The 17,256-nt window shown below is 38.1% G+C and overlaps 1 protein-coding gene across 2 annotated transcripts in view; it reads left to right on the top strand.

The window, feature by feature from the left end:
• SEL1L (SEL1L adaptor subunit of SYVN1 ubiquitin ligase) overlaps positions 1-15,368 on the top strand; it is a 35,517-nt gene extending 20,149 nt beyond the window's left edge. The window contains exons 13-21 of one of the 2 annotated variants that reach the window (XM_075103650.1): positions 185-262; positions 1,422-1,484; positions 2,253-2,340; positions 2,595-2,743; positions 3,299-3,464; positions 5,117-5,188; positions 6,277-6,449; positions 9,822-9,950; positions 11,349-15,368. In XM_075103650.1, coding sequence (XP_074959751.1) covers positions 185-262; positions 1,422-1,484; positions 2,253-2,340; positions 2,595-2,743; positions 3,299-3,464; positions 5,117-5,188; positions 6,277-6,449; positions 9,822-9,950; positions 11,349-11,552 — 1,122 coding nt within the window. In that variant the 3' untranslated portion in view covers positions 11,553-15,368. Of the gene's footprint in view, positions 1-184; positions 263-1,421; positions 1,485-2,252; positions 2,341-2,594; positions 2,744-3,298; positions 3,465-5,113; positions 5,189-6,276; positions 6,450-9,821; positions 9,951-11,348 lie in introns of both variants that reach the window. The other variant, XM_075103649.1, reaches the window with a different exon arrangement.
• Positions 15,369-17,256: the final 1,888 nt, after the last annotated feature.

Raw genomic sequence — 17,256 nt, 5'->3', positions numbered from 1 at the left:
TCTGAGATTTACAGTGTAGAGATGTGTTTTCTGCTTCTGGGCAAGTTCTTCAATGATTATTGAGTAATGCAATAGTCAGAATAGTCCAACAGATTCCCTCTCATATGCAAAGTGAAGATGATTCATAATCTCCATGCTAAACAGTCATCTTCCACTGTTCTTCAATAATGCCTTTCTCCCTCAGATGTACTCAGAAGGAAGTGATGTTGTACCTCAGAGCAATGAAACAGCTCTTCAGTATTTCAAGAAAGCTGCTGATATGGTATGATTACCTGTAAGCTAGAAATACAGCATATGCTTTAAAAAGTTGATTAGCTCAGAAATGCTGCAAATGCTTTTTTGTGCATTTCCATGTGTATACACCTAATCCCAATTTCTGACCCAGATTAGCCCATAAATAAACCCTGCTCATCTAAGACCTCAAAACTCCTTCAGTTCTGGTCATGGTGCTTCATGAAGCTGTGTTCAGCGCAAGGAGCCTAACTCTCCTGAATGCTGGCATCAGTATGAAATACAATTCACCTAAATAGCCTGCAGTTCTGTTAAGTGTTAATGTTCATTAACCTGAAGTTGTCTTGTCACATAACTTTACAGTGCACTGATACTATGTTATTTTGGTTCTGTTTTGTGGTCAGTGAATAGATAATGTTTTTTGTTTTGGCTGTTAATCCCTCATGTCTGTCTTTGACCTATCCTGCATGGTAGCATTTTTACAGTTAAAGCATGAGTAGTCCTCCAGGAAAGATGTTTAGCATGTGAAACACAGTAGATAAAGTTTTGAAGGGGTGTTGTAAGATAACTGTCTTCATGGTTCTTGCATTCAATAATTAGATTGCCGTTCTACACTTCTGTACTGGAGTAAGGATCTGTGTTTGCTAACTTCCTACATTCACTGAAGGTTTCTGGTGTACCCCATTGCCTGTCCTGGCCTTGAAGGAATCCCACAGAGCATACTTTTGCAGGAGCAGTGGTCCATAATGTGGCCCATGGGACAGCCACCAATCTGCCCTTAATTTAAGACAGATTCTCAGAGTCCCTGTTTTGGGAGCTTCTATAGCATCCAGAACATCTCAAACTTGGAGAAACTAAAGATGAATAAGCTATTAATGCCCCACCTTTCTATGGGTGGGGGTCCTACGTCTTGTACGACATTTTGAAAGCACACAGTAGACTTTCATAACTAGTATTGAAAGCTATTAAATAACTAGTATTTCTTTTTCCTGTTAATAACGTGTCATTATTGAATAAGAATTACCAAAGATGCTATTTTCTCCCTAAATAACTATTAGTTACTAGGAACAAAGTTACAAAGCAAATCTATCTTAAGCACCATTTGTTTGCAATGTAAAGACATACCAAATTTGAAAGACCTAGCTGTAGGTTTTGCCTTTCTTTGCAGAAGTGTTTTCCTGTGTTTTCAGGGTAATCCAGTTGGACAGAGTGGATTAGGAATGGCTTACCTCTACGGAAGAGGTGTTCCAGTGGTAAGCTTTTGATAGTAGTCTTTCTAATCATAGGTGATTGTGTAACTTGTTGTCAACAAACTACTTCTCTGGAGGGAAGTACTGTAGAAGACTTTAGAAGATTTCTGTTACACTGAAAACTCCATGAGGAAATCTGTAATATTAAAAAAAAAAATCACTATGGAGTTTAGCAGCTATGAAACTTGTTGAGTTCCCTCTAATGAAGTTTGAAAATGTTGCCAAAGCTATTAGAAATAAATAGCAGTGTGGATTTTTGGTAGGAGTTTTGAACTTGGCTCTAACTTTCTTGTGAACTAAAGCAAATCCTAAGTCTCCCCATTTTGTGTGAGAGTGGAGGAACACTTTGGAACCTCTAATTGGTTCATTTGCCTTGTTGCTTTTCCCACAAGAAAGTTTCATGTCAAAGTGTTATATTTAGCTGTGCAAGCGCTTGTTGATGAAACAAAGTTCATGGAAGAAGTTACATAATTGTTCTAGAAACAGAACAGGGCATCCGTTCTGTTAAGCATTCATAGCAATGCTGTATGTGGATGCCAGCTTTGAGATAGCCTACAACGATATTAGCATGTCTTAAGACTGTAGCTATTTCATTTTTTTGTTTCCAGATTTTGACCAGGTGAACACTTTCGCACTAGAACATCTCGCTGTAATTTTTCTGTAGTATAGATTTGTCCATGCACTTACACATGCGCGCATGCATATTTTCTTACTTCACTTAAATTGTGGTGTATTGCAAGTCTCTAATGACTGGACCGAATCTTCCTGCAGAACTATGAGCTAGCGCTGAAGTATTTCCAGAAGGCTGCAGAACAGGGATGGGTTGATGGACAACTTCAACTAGGTTCCATGTATTACAGTAAGTGGCATCAAAATGGTGATTTGCTGGGTCTAAGCATCTGCCCTTTCAGTAAGTGTTCGCTAGGTGGCATTAGAAGTGTAGATATACTGCATGTAGAGTGGTCTTACTACATTGAATTTATATTTTGTTCTGGTTTTTTCCTCACACTTTCACATTTTTATTTAATAATTTCGAAGAGTAACTATGTACTGTATTTCGTACAACTCTGCTTTTCAAGAGAAATGAAAAACAAGACTTATTCTTTCTTTTAGATGGCATTGGAGTCAAGCGAGACTATAAACAAGCTTTGAAATATTTTAACTTGGCCTCCCAGGGTGGCCACATTCTGGCTTTTTATAACCTGGCTCAGATGCATGCTACTGGCACTGGAGTGATGCGTTCCTGTCATACTGCTGTTGAGGTAAGTTTACCCATTTATAAAGGTCAAATAATACTGACTTGCAAAAGGTTAGATATAACCATGTCAGTTTATATAGGAAGTCTGTCCTAGCTAAAATCCACTGGTGACTGTAGAGCCAAGGCTATCAAAAGGAAAAGTGATATATTATCAAAGTCCTTTGTATCTCATGAGAAAAATCTTTATTTTTTATGTTGATGTGGCAAGTTTGTATTTGCTTTATTAACTTTGAAGAAAATCAAAGGAATAATACAAAGCAAACATTGGTATTTTATAAGTACTGAATTCTTCATTTAGACGTGGGTTTAAGTGTAACAAAAAAGCTGATGTTAAGAATAATTCTGAGTAAGCACCTGAATCTTGGCATGTATTTGCTTTGTAACCTGTATCTTAAGGTAAGCCTGTCTTAAGCAGTGAGTTTGTCTACCAAGTTTTTCCTGTGAAATGTAATTATTTTGAACAGGCACTTGAATGTGAAAGGTTTACCCATTGCAAAGCCTAAATTTCTGAAGTTCCTCACAACCAGTCTTCTCCCCCCTTATTTTTTTTCCTCCGCAGTTGTTCAAGAACGTATGCGAACGGGGACGCTGGTCTGAAAGACTGATGACTGCCTACAACAGCTATAAAGATGGTGATTCAAATTCTGCTGTGGTTCAGTATCTTCTTCTGGCAGAACAAGGCTATGAAGTTGCACAAAGCAATGCTGCTTTCATACTTGATCAGAGTAAGGACCTGAATTTGTACTGAAAGTTTTTTTTGGTTTTGTTTTGTTTTTTTAGTTGGCCTGCAGTAGCTGATTTAGTAGAATGCTGGGGTGCTTGAAGATTAATTATATAGCTCGTGTTCAGTTAGAACTTCAGTGAGACTCTTGTCCTCTTTCCTGCTCTTTACACTGGAAAGCAGTCAGTTTTAATTTACACCTCTAAGGAGAACTTTCTGGCCTAAAAGTTAGAATACACTAAAATACTAATTTACAGGATTTAAAGAGTGGAATAGGGAGAGAATGCTTTAGCAACTTGCATAGCGGTGAAAATTTTCTTCCCTGGACTTCCTAAGCACAGCCTTAACCTTTTATTTTTAAACCTATAAAGTATGAATTGCATTAGTTTTACCCTTGGCCTTTACTATGCATGCAAGCATTGGTTTCCAACGTTCTTTATCTTGTAATGTTTTTTCTCAGCACTTTAGGGTTTTTGGTTGGGGTTTTTTCAGGTTTTTTTTTTTTGTAACTTTACTTGTACTATTCTTGAAGCAGGGATGAAGAGCTGGGAAGTTGGTTCTGCTGGATTTGAAAAACCTTGTCCCAGGTCTCTTTATCACAGCTAGGTGGCTAGAACTGGGATTTCTTAGAGCTTGGGGTCATAGGGTAACAATGGAAGTACAAGTGACAAATCTTCCTAGAAACTACAAAACCCAGTATTTTAAACTTTCTGTATCTCAAATCCAGAAATCTAGGTGTCTCATTAGCAGCTTTAAGGCTTTGCATCTAAATATAAAAATCAGCTATTGGTGGCTAATAGGCTAATCTAATATCTTAATTTCCAGGTAGTGTTTTTCAAAGGTGCTGTAGTGTCTCATCTTTAGATAAACTACAGCAATGGCAGTCTTGGCTGGGAGTGCATTCTTGCAAAGAAATAGCACCTTTCCCTGGGTTAAAATTCTGCTTGCCATTACTCAGATTTATCTGCATCTTGACTGGAGATTAATTTAAAATTATTTTATATACTTTATACAGAAAATCTGTGTGTCAGCTGTGAGAGAGTATAGCTGAAACCATACTTACACTAGAAATGAAAAAAGTTTTATAAATCCTTTGAACTGTCTGAACTCTGGTGCTTCAGCAACCCTCAGTTTGACACAGACCAGTAAAATACCTTCTGCTCTGAAGTAGCTGTAGCACTGCTGTGGAAAATATGCTGTCTCTGGCTGGTTTAGGAGATTAAGCCTTCATTTTACTTGACTAGTCTTGTTGTTTAGATGGTCAAACTAAAATAGCTTATACTTTAGCCTTCTCTTTGAGAGCACCTTTGCCAGAGCCAAACTGTGTGCTCTTAAGACTTGAGTCTTCTGGCATTCCTCAAGTATGCTTCAGAATCTTCTAGAGCAGGAATGGGAGAGACACTTGGTAAGCAATATTTCAGGGTGAAATGATACAGTTTGTTCCTAGCTCTTATGTGGGCAGATATAAGATAAGACCATATAAATGAAAGAGAGGTTTTATAAGTTTCAGATGGGGAATCTTGTTTGTGCTATAGCACAGATTACTTCAAGTTTTTAATGCATTTCAGCAGACTAAATATATGCATGAGAGTCTTTTGTGGTCTTGTGTGCATATACCATACTCCTATTTAACTGAATTACTTTCTTCTCTAGAAGAAGCTAGCATAGTAGGAGAAAATGAAACCTATCCTCGAGCTTTGCTTCACTGGAATAGAGCAGCTTCTCAAGGTATGTCAGTACCTCACACTTTCAAGTAATTTATTTTCAGTAGAGCTATTAATGCTTGATTTCATGTTTTTTATGAGGCGGGAAAGGACAGAAAGCTTACCTCCTTCTGTTCAACATTAGTTATATTCCATATAGGGTGGTTGCTGGTCTTTTTTCCACTGTTAGCTATAATGTCATTGCAGTATACTTGCAGTTCTGAGCCGTTCTGAGATCCTGAAGATTAAAAGGACTAAAACACAAATGTACAGTGTGTTTCTTTTGCCATTCCATATGGAATTATAGAGCAGCATTAAACAGCATTAGGAATGTTTACACTGACTTTTCTAAAAATAAATCCTCTTGGAAAAATAGATACAAAGTACCCTTTAGGATTTTGATACTTTTCATTATTTATAAGAAATCTAATTTCCTATTCAAAGCAAGCAAAGCTCAGTGATGAAGAATGAAATCTTGATGTCCAGCCAACCCGAGTTTAAACTCTGGTGCTTGTGATCCTATCCTAAAATAAGCAAAACTAAACTTAATCATTAAATATCTCACTGTGAGGTCTCTAACTTTCCTATGGGTGCACCTACATTAATGTCTGTCAATTAGCTTTTTACTTAAGAGTTTTGTCTGAAAATCTTCAGACCTGCTTGGCTTTTAGTAGAAAGCTTGAAATTGAGAGGATGGAATGGTTAAGTATTCCATTACCAAATGATGATGAGACACTATTTTTCAAGTTTTCAGTGTCTCTCTCTTAAAAACAACGCTGAAGCCCATAATGACCATAGAAGAAAATTTGTTTATAGCTACTTATTATAAAACAATATGATATAACTTTTCATCTGATGCCACTAAATAGCAATAAAAATGTTGATGGGATTAATGGGAAAAGGACTTCCCTGAAAACAGAAATCAGTTGTGTGGTGGTTAGCTAAACCCAATTTTCAAAAAAAAAAAAAGGCTGTTTATGTGAGAGGGGGGAAAAAGGGAAACAGTTTTGCAAACCGGAAAGTAATACTAAAGCTCTTATTGCATCTTCATATGAAACTAAAAGGCGTTATTTGCCCAGCTATTTTACCTTTTTTGTTGTTTCTTGATTATAGGATATACTGTTGCAAGAATTAAACTTGGAGATTACCATTTTTATGGCTTTGGTACTGATGTTGATTATGAAACTGCATTTATTCACTATCGACTGGCATCAGAGCAACAGCATAGTGCCCAAGCAATGTTTAATCTGGGCTACATGCATGAGAAGGGATTGGGCATCAAGCAGGTGAGTAAGCTGTAGGCTGATAGTCTGCTTTATTACGGTGCATTTACTAATATTAGATTAAGTCCATAACCGCTGCCGGGCTTTGGACACTATAACCGCATAGTAGGAATTGGCATGACTCCTGACACCTTCTCCAATACCAAATGGATAAGTCTACCCACTTCACACCTACCTATGTGAAGAAATGAGGCATAGACAGGGAGTAAACTCTTTGCCCAAAACTGTGAAGATTAGCAAAAAGAGTGCCATATGCTTGAGTAATTCTTTCAAAACCTGGAAGAGGAATGAAATGAATGAGATCAGTTCCAGGTTCAGGGTATTTTAGCACAAGATTGTTCTCATCTTCTGAAACACTGCTTAATTTGTTTTCTATATCATGACATTTTGAAAACAAGTTCTGTGCATCTTTCAAGTAACAAACCATAAGCACCAACAACAACGTGATGATTAGCCATGATTTTTTGAATTAGGCTAGGCCACAGCTAATTATTAAAAAAGAGTAATATAAATAATACAATAAAAAGGAAAATAACAAGAGAGGGGCGAAACCCAGGGCAGGGGGGGAAGTGATGGAACTGCTCATCACCCGCTGACAGATGATGCCAGTCCCCAAGCTGTGATCGCTGCTTCCCCTGGCCAGCTTCCCCCCCCAGTTAATATACTGGCCATGACATCATATGGTATGGAATATCCCTTTGGCCAGTTTGGATCAGCTGTCTTGGCTGTGCCCCCTCCCCTGCCAGCTTCTTGTGCCCCTGGCAGAGCATGGGAAGATGGAAAAGTCCTTGTCTAGTGTAAGCACTGCTTAGCAACAACTAAAACATCAGTGTGTTATCAACATTATTCTCATGCTAAATCCAGAACAACACCATACCAGCTACAGTGATGAAAATTAACTCTATCCCAGCCAAAACCATGACAGACACGGACTTTTTCTTTTGCTTCTGCCTTGAAAACAACCCAATTTAGAGCAAGTAATAAAAGCTTTGAAAATGTTATTACATCACATTCAGCATAACTACTAAGAATTTGAGATAAATGAGTCCTAATGCTATCATTTGCACAGAGTATTCTCCAACCTGAAGCAGAGATGGCTACATGTAGATAGCTGAAACAAATACACAGGGACTCACGACAAACATATGCAGCCTTGCTTTATGCAGATGAATAATACTTTCCTCATACAGAACCACTATGGAAGGAAGAATTGAACTGCAAGAGAAGTGGAGATAGTTAATATAGGTATGGGAAAGAAGCACTGAGAATGTCTAAGTAAGGAAATTCTGTGTATAAGGCCAGTCTTCGGAATTCCGGATATGTAACGTCTTTGCTTGCTGTGTCCTAAAAGTTTAAAACTGTAAGACAAGAGAATGGAGCTTTAGGACTGACTACGTAAGACTAAAATGATGCAGGACGACGATGTTCTGAAAAAGGCTAAGACTGTGTTTGAATGAAGCAAAAGAATATTTGGCTTTCCTTTCCCGGAATGGAAACAGCTGAATTTTGTGCACTTCTGAAAATGTCTGAAAATTAAAATCATGTTTTCTGACAGTTAAAATCTACTACTGAAGTCTGCTTTTCCACTAGAGGCCCGTAGAAGGGACGTATAAAGATTTTAGCGCTATAGTAGCTAAAAAATTCTGGGGGTTTAGTCTGTTGAAGAAAGGGATGTGTACTCATACTCTCTCCCCACCTATGCCCATGTCATTAAGATTGCAAGCACTCCAAAGTTAGGGAGAAGGTGGCCTGCACAACTTCAACTCAGGTCACTGTTCACTCTGGATAATCCTCAATAAATACGGTATTTCTTACCGGTTTGGTTTTTTTTTTTTTATTTTCCCAAACAGCTTTTTTTTTTATTCTCTTTACTTATTGAATAGTCTTTCTTACATACAGCATTCCATGCTATGCTTCCTTCACTAGGTGGTTTTCAGACTCATACCAGTTCAATGCCAAATATTAAGCCCTTTCAGAAATCTCACACGTGTACACTGTTATTTATACACTTTTCACAGATTTAGTGTTATCCAGTTCCTGAGCCTGCGTGTCGGAATGAAGACTGTTTCCATATACCGCTCAAAATAAGAATGAATTCGTTTTCTCATAGTCGTCCTTTAAGATTTGGCATGGTGTTTCAGTGCTATTTGTGTATTAACACTCAGACTCCTACAGTTCTCACTTGTCTGTCAAGTGAGAGTGAAGAATGTATAAGCAGAATGAAGTGCTTGCTAATTAGAAATGAAAGTAAGCCATGATTTAGGATCTGCTTCTACACTAATACTAGCACAGTACAAAGGAGCTAAGGAAACTCTTTTAAATAGTTATACAAAAGACAGACTTTCTAGGCTCAGGGAGTATTCAGAGTTGTTCTATTGAGTCAAAATACTAAAATGTGAGCTAGTACGTCTCACTCACATAATGTGTTGATTTTCATACTGTTTTTTCCACGTGTGTTATGGAACTAAGCTTTGCTGTATCAGTGAGCAGAAAATCTTTATGATATTTTACAATCAGGATAAAATTATAAAATGAACATGTGGCGTGAAGTCCTGGAGATTTCTCTTATTTTAAGTGTCCAGCTTGGAACACTTCCAGAGGTAAGTCTTACACAGGCCTGTCCTTCACATCACTGAGTGAACATAGGCAGTTTGTATCCAAGTACCCTAACATTGCACCATATGTATCTGAAGCAGAGCAAAAAAAAAAAAAAAACCCCAAACAAGGAAGGTTAAACTATTCAGGTACATGTATCCTCGGTTCTTCTTGCTACAGTTGCCTTCTTGATCCAGCTACCGTAGAAGAGAACAGTAGTTTAAGCTCTTCCTAAAGTTGCTGGCTGTTTGTGCTCATGCCAGGCTGCCCTCACTAATGCAAGTTATGTCTGGTTTGGATAAGGAGTAGAATCTAATTTGGGAGTATGTGCAGAAATGGTTAGAATCTGCACTATGCAGCGGGCATAATGTAGTATAACTGAGAGGAGTTGCTTCTGTGTACTCTGACTTGTGTTTTCTTAATCTTTCGTGTTTGATGTGGCATTGGGGGCGTTAAGAGTGTACTAGAGTTACCTAAATATGCGCCTTAGTTTACAGTGCATGGGTTGAATACATTCCTACTAATCTCTGTGAGCTTCAATTCTAGCGTCAGTTACAATAGCTTCATCCTCAGGTCAAAGCTTCCCTTTAGTTGTTGATTCAAAGGTGAACATCTCTCAGAAAAAAAGGGGAAGTTTAATAGAATGGTTTTCATTTAACTTGACTAAACCCCTTGTATTCAAATGACAGTATACAACAGCTTATGGAAAAAAAACCTGTACATTTTATGGTTAATTTTTCAAATTCTTCAAAATTGAACTTTGTATTTTCTTAACTTCAGGATATTCATCTTGCAAAACGATTCTATGACATGGCAGCTGAAGCAAGCCCAGATGCTCAGGTTCCAGTCTTCCTAGCACTTTGCAAGCTCGGAGTGATTTATTCCTTGCAATACGTCCGAGAAATCAATGTAAGTAACGCAGAATTAAAAAGGAAAAAATAACAGACGTGTCTTTACATTTTTAAAAGAAGCTTGAGTTGTAATCTTACTTAAGTCTTACTTGAGCCTTCTGAAAACTTAGATGTGTTTTGTGTTGTTGTGCACTAAGAAAGTTTACTGAAGCTGTGATTCCTGTTTCTTATTTGTGCAATTGTGTGAAACTGAAATGTGTACAGCCAGTGCTCTTCTGTGCTGTTCTTCCTTTGAAGAGCATTCCCCTAACCTGTTTGACTGTTCTTATCCATGACTATCTCTGTCAAAGTTAAGGAGATGGTTCCAATGACATAATTGTTGTTCAGCAAAAAAGAAACACTTTTTTGTTGCCCTAATTCTCATGCTCTTTCATATTCAGCTGTAACAATCCCACTTGAGTTGTTTGATTTCTATGGGGAAAAATATATTATTTGTATTAGACAGTTTAGCTACTGTGCAGAGCTTCTGCTGAGTGATGGCACTGGTAAAAAAAATCTGCCTGGAATTTAGGTGAATCCTTTCCATATAGCATCTGAAATATTTCTCAGTATTCTGACATCTTACTGCCTTTTGGATTATTTAATAAATTCAAATGGTACAGAAGTTACTACCACTTAATAATTACAATTTGCAAATGTAACTTCAGGCAATCCAGCTAAGTTTGACTATATGTAATAGTCTTGAGACTGGGGACTTTCAGGACTGGACAGTCAAAATTCTCTAAATCAATCAAGCAAATACCTATGTAGCACGCACAGAAGCTAGTATGCAGAACATGAGTATTCCAACCATCAGATACAGTAGTGAAGCATAAAGTGTACGTTGGCCAATGCTTATGTGAATGGAAGTCTGATGAAAAGCCAGTTCATTCAAAACTAACAGTAAAGACACTTCAACTTTCCTGTACCTTACCTGCACAAATCTCAGCATTGTTTTGCATAAGTATCCTGGGGCTTAATGTTCTGTCATTCATGGTAGTCTGCCGATGGCTTCCAGTTCGGCTGGACTGATCACTTCACTGCCTCTGTGTATGCGGTACTTATTCCTCTTTCTTTAAGGCAACTAGTATGGTTACATACCTCGTTCTGATTTAAATTGTATGCTTTAATGCTCTGTATGTGAAAGCCACAAAGCTACGTATCAAGAACCTTCATCTCTAGAACAGAAAATAGGATAGTTCATCCTACATCGCATGGCTCTTAGTCTTAATTGTATTCAGTTCCTGGAAATTAAGAATGTCACTGATGTGATACTATTTTTTCAGAGAGGAAAAGAGCTACTGAAGTTTTAAAACTGGTACTTATACATGAAAAATGTTACAAGTCAAACTTAAAAATCGCAGCAGTTTCCCATTCTTGCTCTGTGACATGATGATGTGGACTTCTTGTTTCTTAGATAAGGGAGGTATTCTCACATATTGATATGGACCAGCTGTTGGGGCCTGAGTGGGACCTTTACCTTATGACCATCATCGCCTTGCTTCTGGGAACAATTATAGCTTACAGACAAAGGCAACATCAGGCAATTCCCAGACCAGCAGGACTGCGGCCAGCTGTGCCTCAACAAGAACCACCACCAGAGCATCAACCACCACAATAGCAACAAGATCCTCAGTGAAAGAACTGGATTTTTCCAAAAGGAACTGTTTTCTTTGTGATTTAGGACTTTGGATCAACATCCCTCCCCCAGAAGAGGTGCAAAGGAGTTTAAAAAAAAAAAAAAGTCTGAAAGCTGCTTAGAATGATGCCTTTTTTCAGGGATAAGAAAATTATTTTGAAACTGATTCGAATGTTATTTCAGTGCCAATGGAATAACACTATGGCTTTTTTTCATGGAAACACAAGAGTGCTACTACGAAAATGTTGCCTGCTGTATCTAGTTCCTCTTGATTCAGAGACCTTTTCATCTCCTAGAGAGAGCAGAAAGCTAACATTGGAAGGTTTTTGCCTGCTTGATAGCAGTTGCCCTATATAAAAGTAATAATTATATGGCAAATTTAAGTCCAAGAAGCTGAACTATATTCAAACTCTAAAAAGACTAGAGCTGTATGAACTTATATTCTGATCTGCATCCCAAATATTTCTACAATCCTTACTTCGTTATTTCTTAGTAATTCTTACACTTTGGTCTTTTATGCTATCATGGATGGTTTAACATGGATTATTTATAAACTCTGTAAAACTAAGCCAGCAAACATGCCACTTTCCATTTGTGCTTTTTTGTTCTGAGTGTTTTCCTCCATTCCCCTTAGACTAGACTGTTCTCAGCAGACAGTACGTAGCCCAGGAGGCAGAGTGGGACAGATTGGGTCTGCAAAGCTCATCAGTTGAAAACTATCCACAGTGCCCAGATACCGCATCCTTCTGAACTTTTTTGGAGCCTGTGTACTTTGCAATACTTCATGACATAAAAACAAATTGCTAGTGTTCCTAAATTATTTAAATTTGCTCTTACAAAGAGGCTGAGTCTAGATTGCAGAAAGCACCAGTATTATTGCGGACAGTGAAGAAAGAGCAGAGCCAGAAAACTCAGTGAGTTAGCTTGCTTTTTTTTAAAATTGTTTTTAGAGGTGGAGGTTCTGTATTTAATTTTCAGCAATCCTGTAAGTGATCTGCTCTGCCAGAAGGAAATGTACGTGGTATCTCATGCATGCATCTGTTTAATGCATCTACAAAAAAGGGCCCCAAAGATGCATACTCTCTACAAAAGGGTATGGGCTTATGCCAGTGATGCTACTCCAAAGTCTGGCTGACTGATAAAGATCATGTTAGATTACAGCAGTGCTCTGCTGTCGCCAAACTCTGGTACCTGGCATAGATGAGAAAGTCAAAATAGTATCTCTGGCTGTGCCATCTTGAGGATCCCTTGAAACAAGAAAACCCAAAAAGAAAGAAGACCAATGGTTTATGGCTTCTTGACACCACGAGGTCAGTGCAAAGGCCTTTTAATGAGTGCAAAGAGTAGAACCTGTGGGCTGATGTTTTTAGACTGCAAGAGGAATCTTCACTTAGTAGTGGCTTTCATTGGACTATAATTTCAGCAGTTGGGGGTGGGAAGCAGTGAGGGGGAGTAGCTTAGAGGCAAGAAATGCAGAAGTTTCCGTTCTTATTTACTGATGGCAGTTAAATATTTGTTTCCGTACTAGCATTAAACCTTCTGAATTTACTGTCTTAAAGCTGAATGAAATACAAATGAAGAGGCTTTAGCTGCTTTCTGACAAAAGCTGTAGTGCTTAAAGGATTAAGGGCTTCCTTTCATGCAAATATTTTTCCAGTGGATTGGCAGCAACATATCAATATGCTTTATTTAGAATTGAGATTTTGGTATGGTTTCCTACTTAGTACATTTGTAAGGAGACAGTTGCACAATAGATCTGTAGTTTGGGAAAGAAGATAAGCAATCTACTCTTTGGTAAAGTGAAATGTTATGGATGACTAGTATTAAAATATAGAAAGAACTTTTCAGTACTCAAATGCTTGTGCTGGTTATGTGAAGACAAATCTTTCATTTTAGTTTGGAGGGTTGCAGCATGTGGTAGAGGAATATCTTGTTCAGTCTTAATCATCATTAGCAGATGGAACAGTATTGAACTTAAATGTAGTGACTAAAATGTACCGCATTCCCCAGCTGCATTTCTAAGATATCTGTGAATTCTGAATACTCCCTCTGAAGTATTTTTGCCTCTGTCACTTAATAGCTCTTTTTAGCTTGGCATGAATAAATTAAAGATTATATGGAAAATGTTTTTCAGTTAAACACCATTGGTTCATTGGTATTGGTCTCTTAGGATGTTTAACAATTTTGTTACTTCATTATTAAAATGTTGGTTGTTTGATCTATTAGAACTAAATTCTAAAAGCTCTATCCTATTTGCATGAGAATCTCATCATTGCTGCTATGTGACAGTCTTACAGCTAACTCTTGCTGAACCTGATGCATTTTTGCATCCAAGAAATCAGCAGAAGAAAACAATTGAAGATCAGCAAGTTATTTCACTTTGAAGAACTGCTTTTTTGAAGAAGCAATAAGGAAGTCTTTCTCATCCTTTTTTCCCTTCCACCAAATTACTACCACTAACTTTTTCAGATGACATTCATTTGAATGAAATTGTAGTAGTAAAAAGGTACTTACCATAAGTGATGGTAAGTTAACTCAGGGATTAAAGAAATGAATAAATTTTCTAAATCAGTTGTCTACAACATGACAAGTTTTTGTGACAATCCCTTGCTACTCTGTTCTGAAACGTGCGTTTTGAGGGAAGTATGTTTAACTCTTACTAGCAATGTCTTTCTTGTTGTGCAGTTTATCGAGCAGCTTTTTTCCTAAGGTAGCTGGGCTGCTCTGTTTAGTGCAGTGAAGTACTATTCACTTTTGGTAGTACACAGATTGTCTTACACTTTATATGCAGGAGTATTTTAGAAGGGAAACTTGATTTAAGAGAAGCCTTTTTGGGTATGTTCAGAATGCTTTGAATGGAAAAATTGTATTCTTTGTAGTAACGTAGGCCAGAGCCTGCCTATTTGACCTTCCTGGACACGTGGTCTTCTCTCCCTGCACAGAGAATGGAACTACAGAGCGGTAACTGTTGTCGGTGGGAGTTTTATATGTAGGAAAAATGTGGAAAGATACGGGAGAAAACATTGTTCTGCATCTCAAATTATTAATTGAATACAGTAGCTGTTCTTGCTGGTTGAAGAAAATGCTGAACTGTTGAGAAAACACAATTCTAGTTCATCACTCTGGTGAAACTTGTCCCAGAGCTGTCTGTTGAAGTAATTTTCCTTGCTTTATATTGTCCATCATGGGACAATGTAATAGAAGATAAGGCCTTTGATACAAATATCCCAATGAGACTCTTATGAGACAGTTTTACTCATCTTTAGTCATCTTCCATAAGTCAGCTGCTCTTATTAAAGTAAGAAGAACAAATAGAAAAAAAACCAAACCCTATCAAATGTTATTCTTTTTGGCAAAGAACATTAAAACATGGATTGTGAAAGGACTTCTAAGACTATGCATTATCCAGTTTCCACCTATTATATGCTAGTTTTGGCCTATAAAAGGGGATCACACTCACATTTGCAAGTTGCTTCCTTTTTAGATAGGCAACAATGAACTGAAATTCTATTTTTGTTTCAGAGAATATTAAACTGAAAAGATTTAGTTTGATTTGAACTACTGCAAATGCATATGGCAAATAGGGCCTGTTGGGGGGAACCTTTTGTTTTTATCAGCTGCAGTTCTTTAAAGGGTCTTGTAGGAGTTTTGTAAATTTATTTTGTATTTAAAATCAGTATAAAGGCTGGTCAAATGTAATATAATTGTGTAAACAAATTCTGTTAATAGAAAGATGTACAGATTCATTTTGTACTGTATCTTTAATCTTGGGAAATAAAGATATCACCTGTGTGGTTACCTTCAGTGTTCACAGTGGTTATGACAACAGAGAATGTCAATCGTTAGCTGTATTCGCTGATATATGCCACTGCTAAATGCATCCCTTCCGATAAGGATGCTCTTACTTCTTTTACTCCTATTCCTCTTCAAAGAAATAAATTGTTAATTTAGGAGGGGCGTAGAATAGAGGGGAATAGAAAATTATGCATTGTATATTCAGCTGTGCTACGAACTTGCCACTTGTGTGTGTGTATGTGTGACAGCATCTACTGTGTGAGCCAGACACAGAACTGCTGTGTGATTTGAGAATAGTGACCAGTAACTTGAAGATTGCTATTGCATTTTAAATACTAATACAGAGGTAATACAGTGACTGGAACAGATACTGGGGGAGGGACTACTCCAAGCTAACAAGTTTGCTTGCTTTTCAGGCCTTTTTCAACTTATTTATCCCTTCAGGCTCCACTGCCGAGACTGAGTCATCCCTTGTAAATATATTATGTTGGTTTGCTTTCCAATGTGCTTATTGATTTGGAAGAAAACTTCAGGGAGAAGGAGAGTAAGGGAGTAATGGTAACAGCTATGTAAGGCATTGATAGGTGAACTGTCACAGGCATCAGCCCAAGTTACATGGTTTTCTGAAGTATTTGGAGGCTTCCTGTGTTGTCTGCTGCTGCCAATAGCACTTATTGCGGGTAGGAAACAGAACAGCTGGTACTAAAACCAGCTTGGGTCTGACTGATGTAGCTCAAGCTTAGTGAGGTCATCCCTCACCTTCCAAAAGAGCCCATGGCTTGAGATGCAGTTGCTGGTGTGCTCAAGTGAGTTGGGGTCAGAAGTGTAGATACCTTATTTTCCTTGCAGCATGTAGTTGATAGGGAGGGGTCTGCTGTGGTCAGAATAGAATATCAGGTATATAACTGGGAGGAGCAGTTTCTTTTTATTGTTTGGTTGGGGTTTTTTGTTCAAAGAAAAAGCCACGGAATAATATTCATCAAAAACTAGCATATTTGTTTTTGTTTCCTGGTTTTGTTGGTTTTGTTTGGTTTTTATGTTGTTGTCAGTCTAAGAATAAAACACTTAATTGAAGATGAAAATATTAATAAAAGGTATAGTTTGTAAACTTGTGACAGCTGTTTCATTAGAATGTGTTATTTGGTGTAAAGCCAAAATGTTCTTCCTCATCTCTAAATGATAATATACTTAATGGCATTTCTGAATCCTGACTTAATAATTCTTTATAAAAACAGAATTGAGTGGTGAAAGTAGTCACTCTAGTCTACTTCTTGCAAAAAAATTGCAGAAGACTATAAATGACTTTGTGCAGAAAGGTGATGGATCAGATAATTCTGGAGGTCATCTCCAGGCATGTACAGGAAAAGGTTACCAGAAGTAGTCAACATGGATTCACCAAGGGAAGATCATGTGTGACCAACCTGATAGTCTTCTATGATAGTGTGACTGGGTTGATGAAGGGAGAGCAGTGGGTGTTGCTTATCTCGACTTCAGAAAGGCTTTTGACACTCTCCCATTGCATCCTCACAGGCAAACTAAGGAAGTGTGGGTTGGATGAGCGGACAGTGAGGTGGATTGAGAACTGGCTCAACAACAGAACCCAGAGGGTCGTGATCAATGGGGCAGAGTCTGGATGGAGGCCTGTCACTAGTGGTGTTCCCCAGGGGTCTGTGCTGGGTCCAGTCCTGTTGAACACATTCATCAATGACCTGGATGATGGCACAGAGTGTAACCTCAGCAACTTCGCTGATGCTACCAAGCTGGGAGGAGTGGCTGATACCCCAGAAGGCTGTGCTGCCATCCAGCGAGACCTGGACAGGCTGGAGAGCTGGGCCGAGGGGAACCTGATGCAATTCAGCAAGAGCAAGTGCAAGGTCCTGCCCCTGGGGAG

The sequence above is a fragment of the Phalacrocorax aristotelis genome, chromosome 9 (assembly GCF_949628215.1).
Source record: "Phalacrocorax aristotelis chromosome 9, bGulAri2.1, whole genome shotgun sequence".
Classification (NCBI taxonomy): domain Eukaryota; kingdom Metazoa; phylum Chordata; class Aves; order Suliformes; family Phalacrocoracidae; genus Phalacrocorax; species Phalacrocorax aristotelis.
Note: the sequence above shows the minus strand (reverse complement) of the source record. Positions and strands in the feature narration are given on the sequence as shown.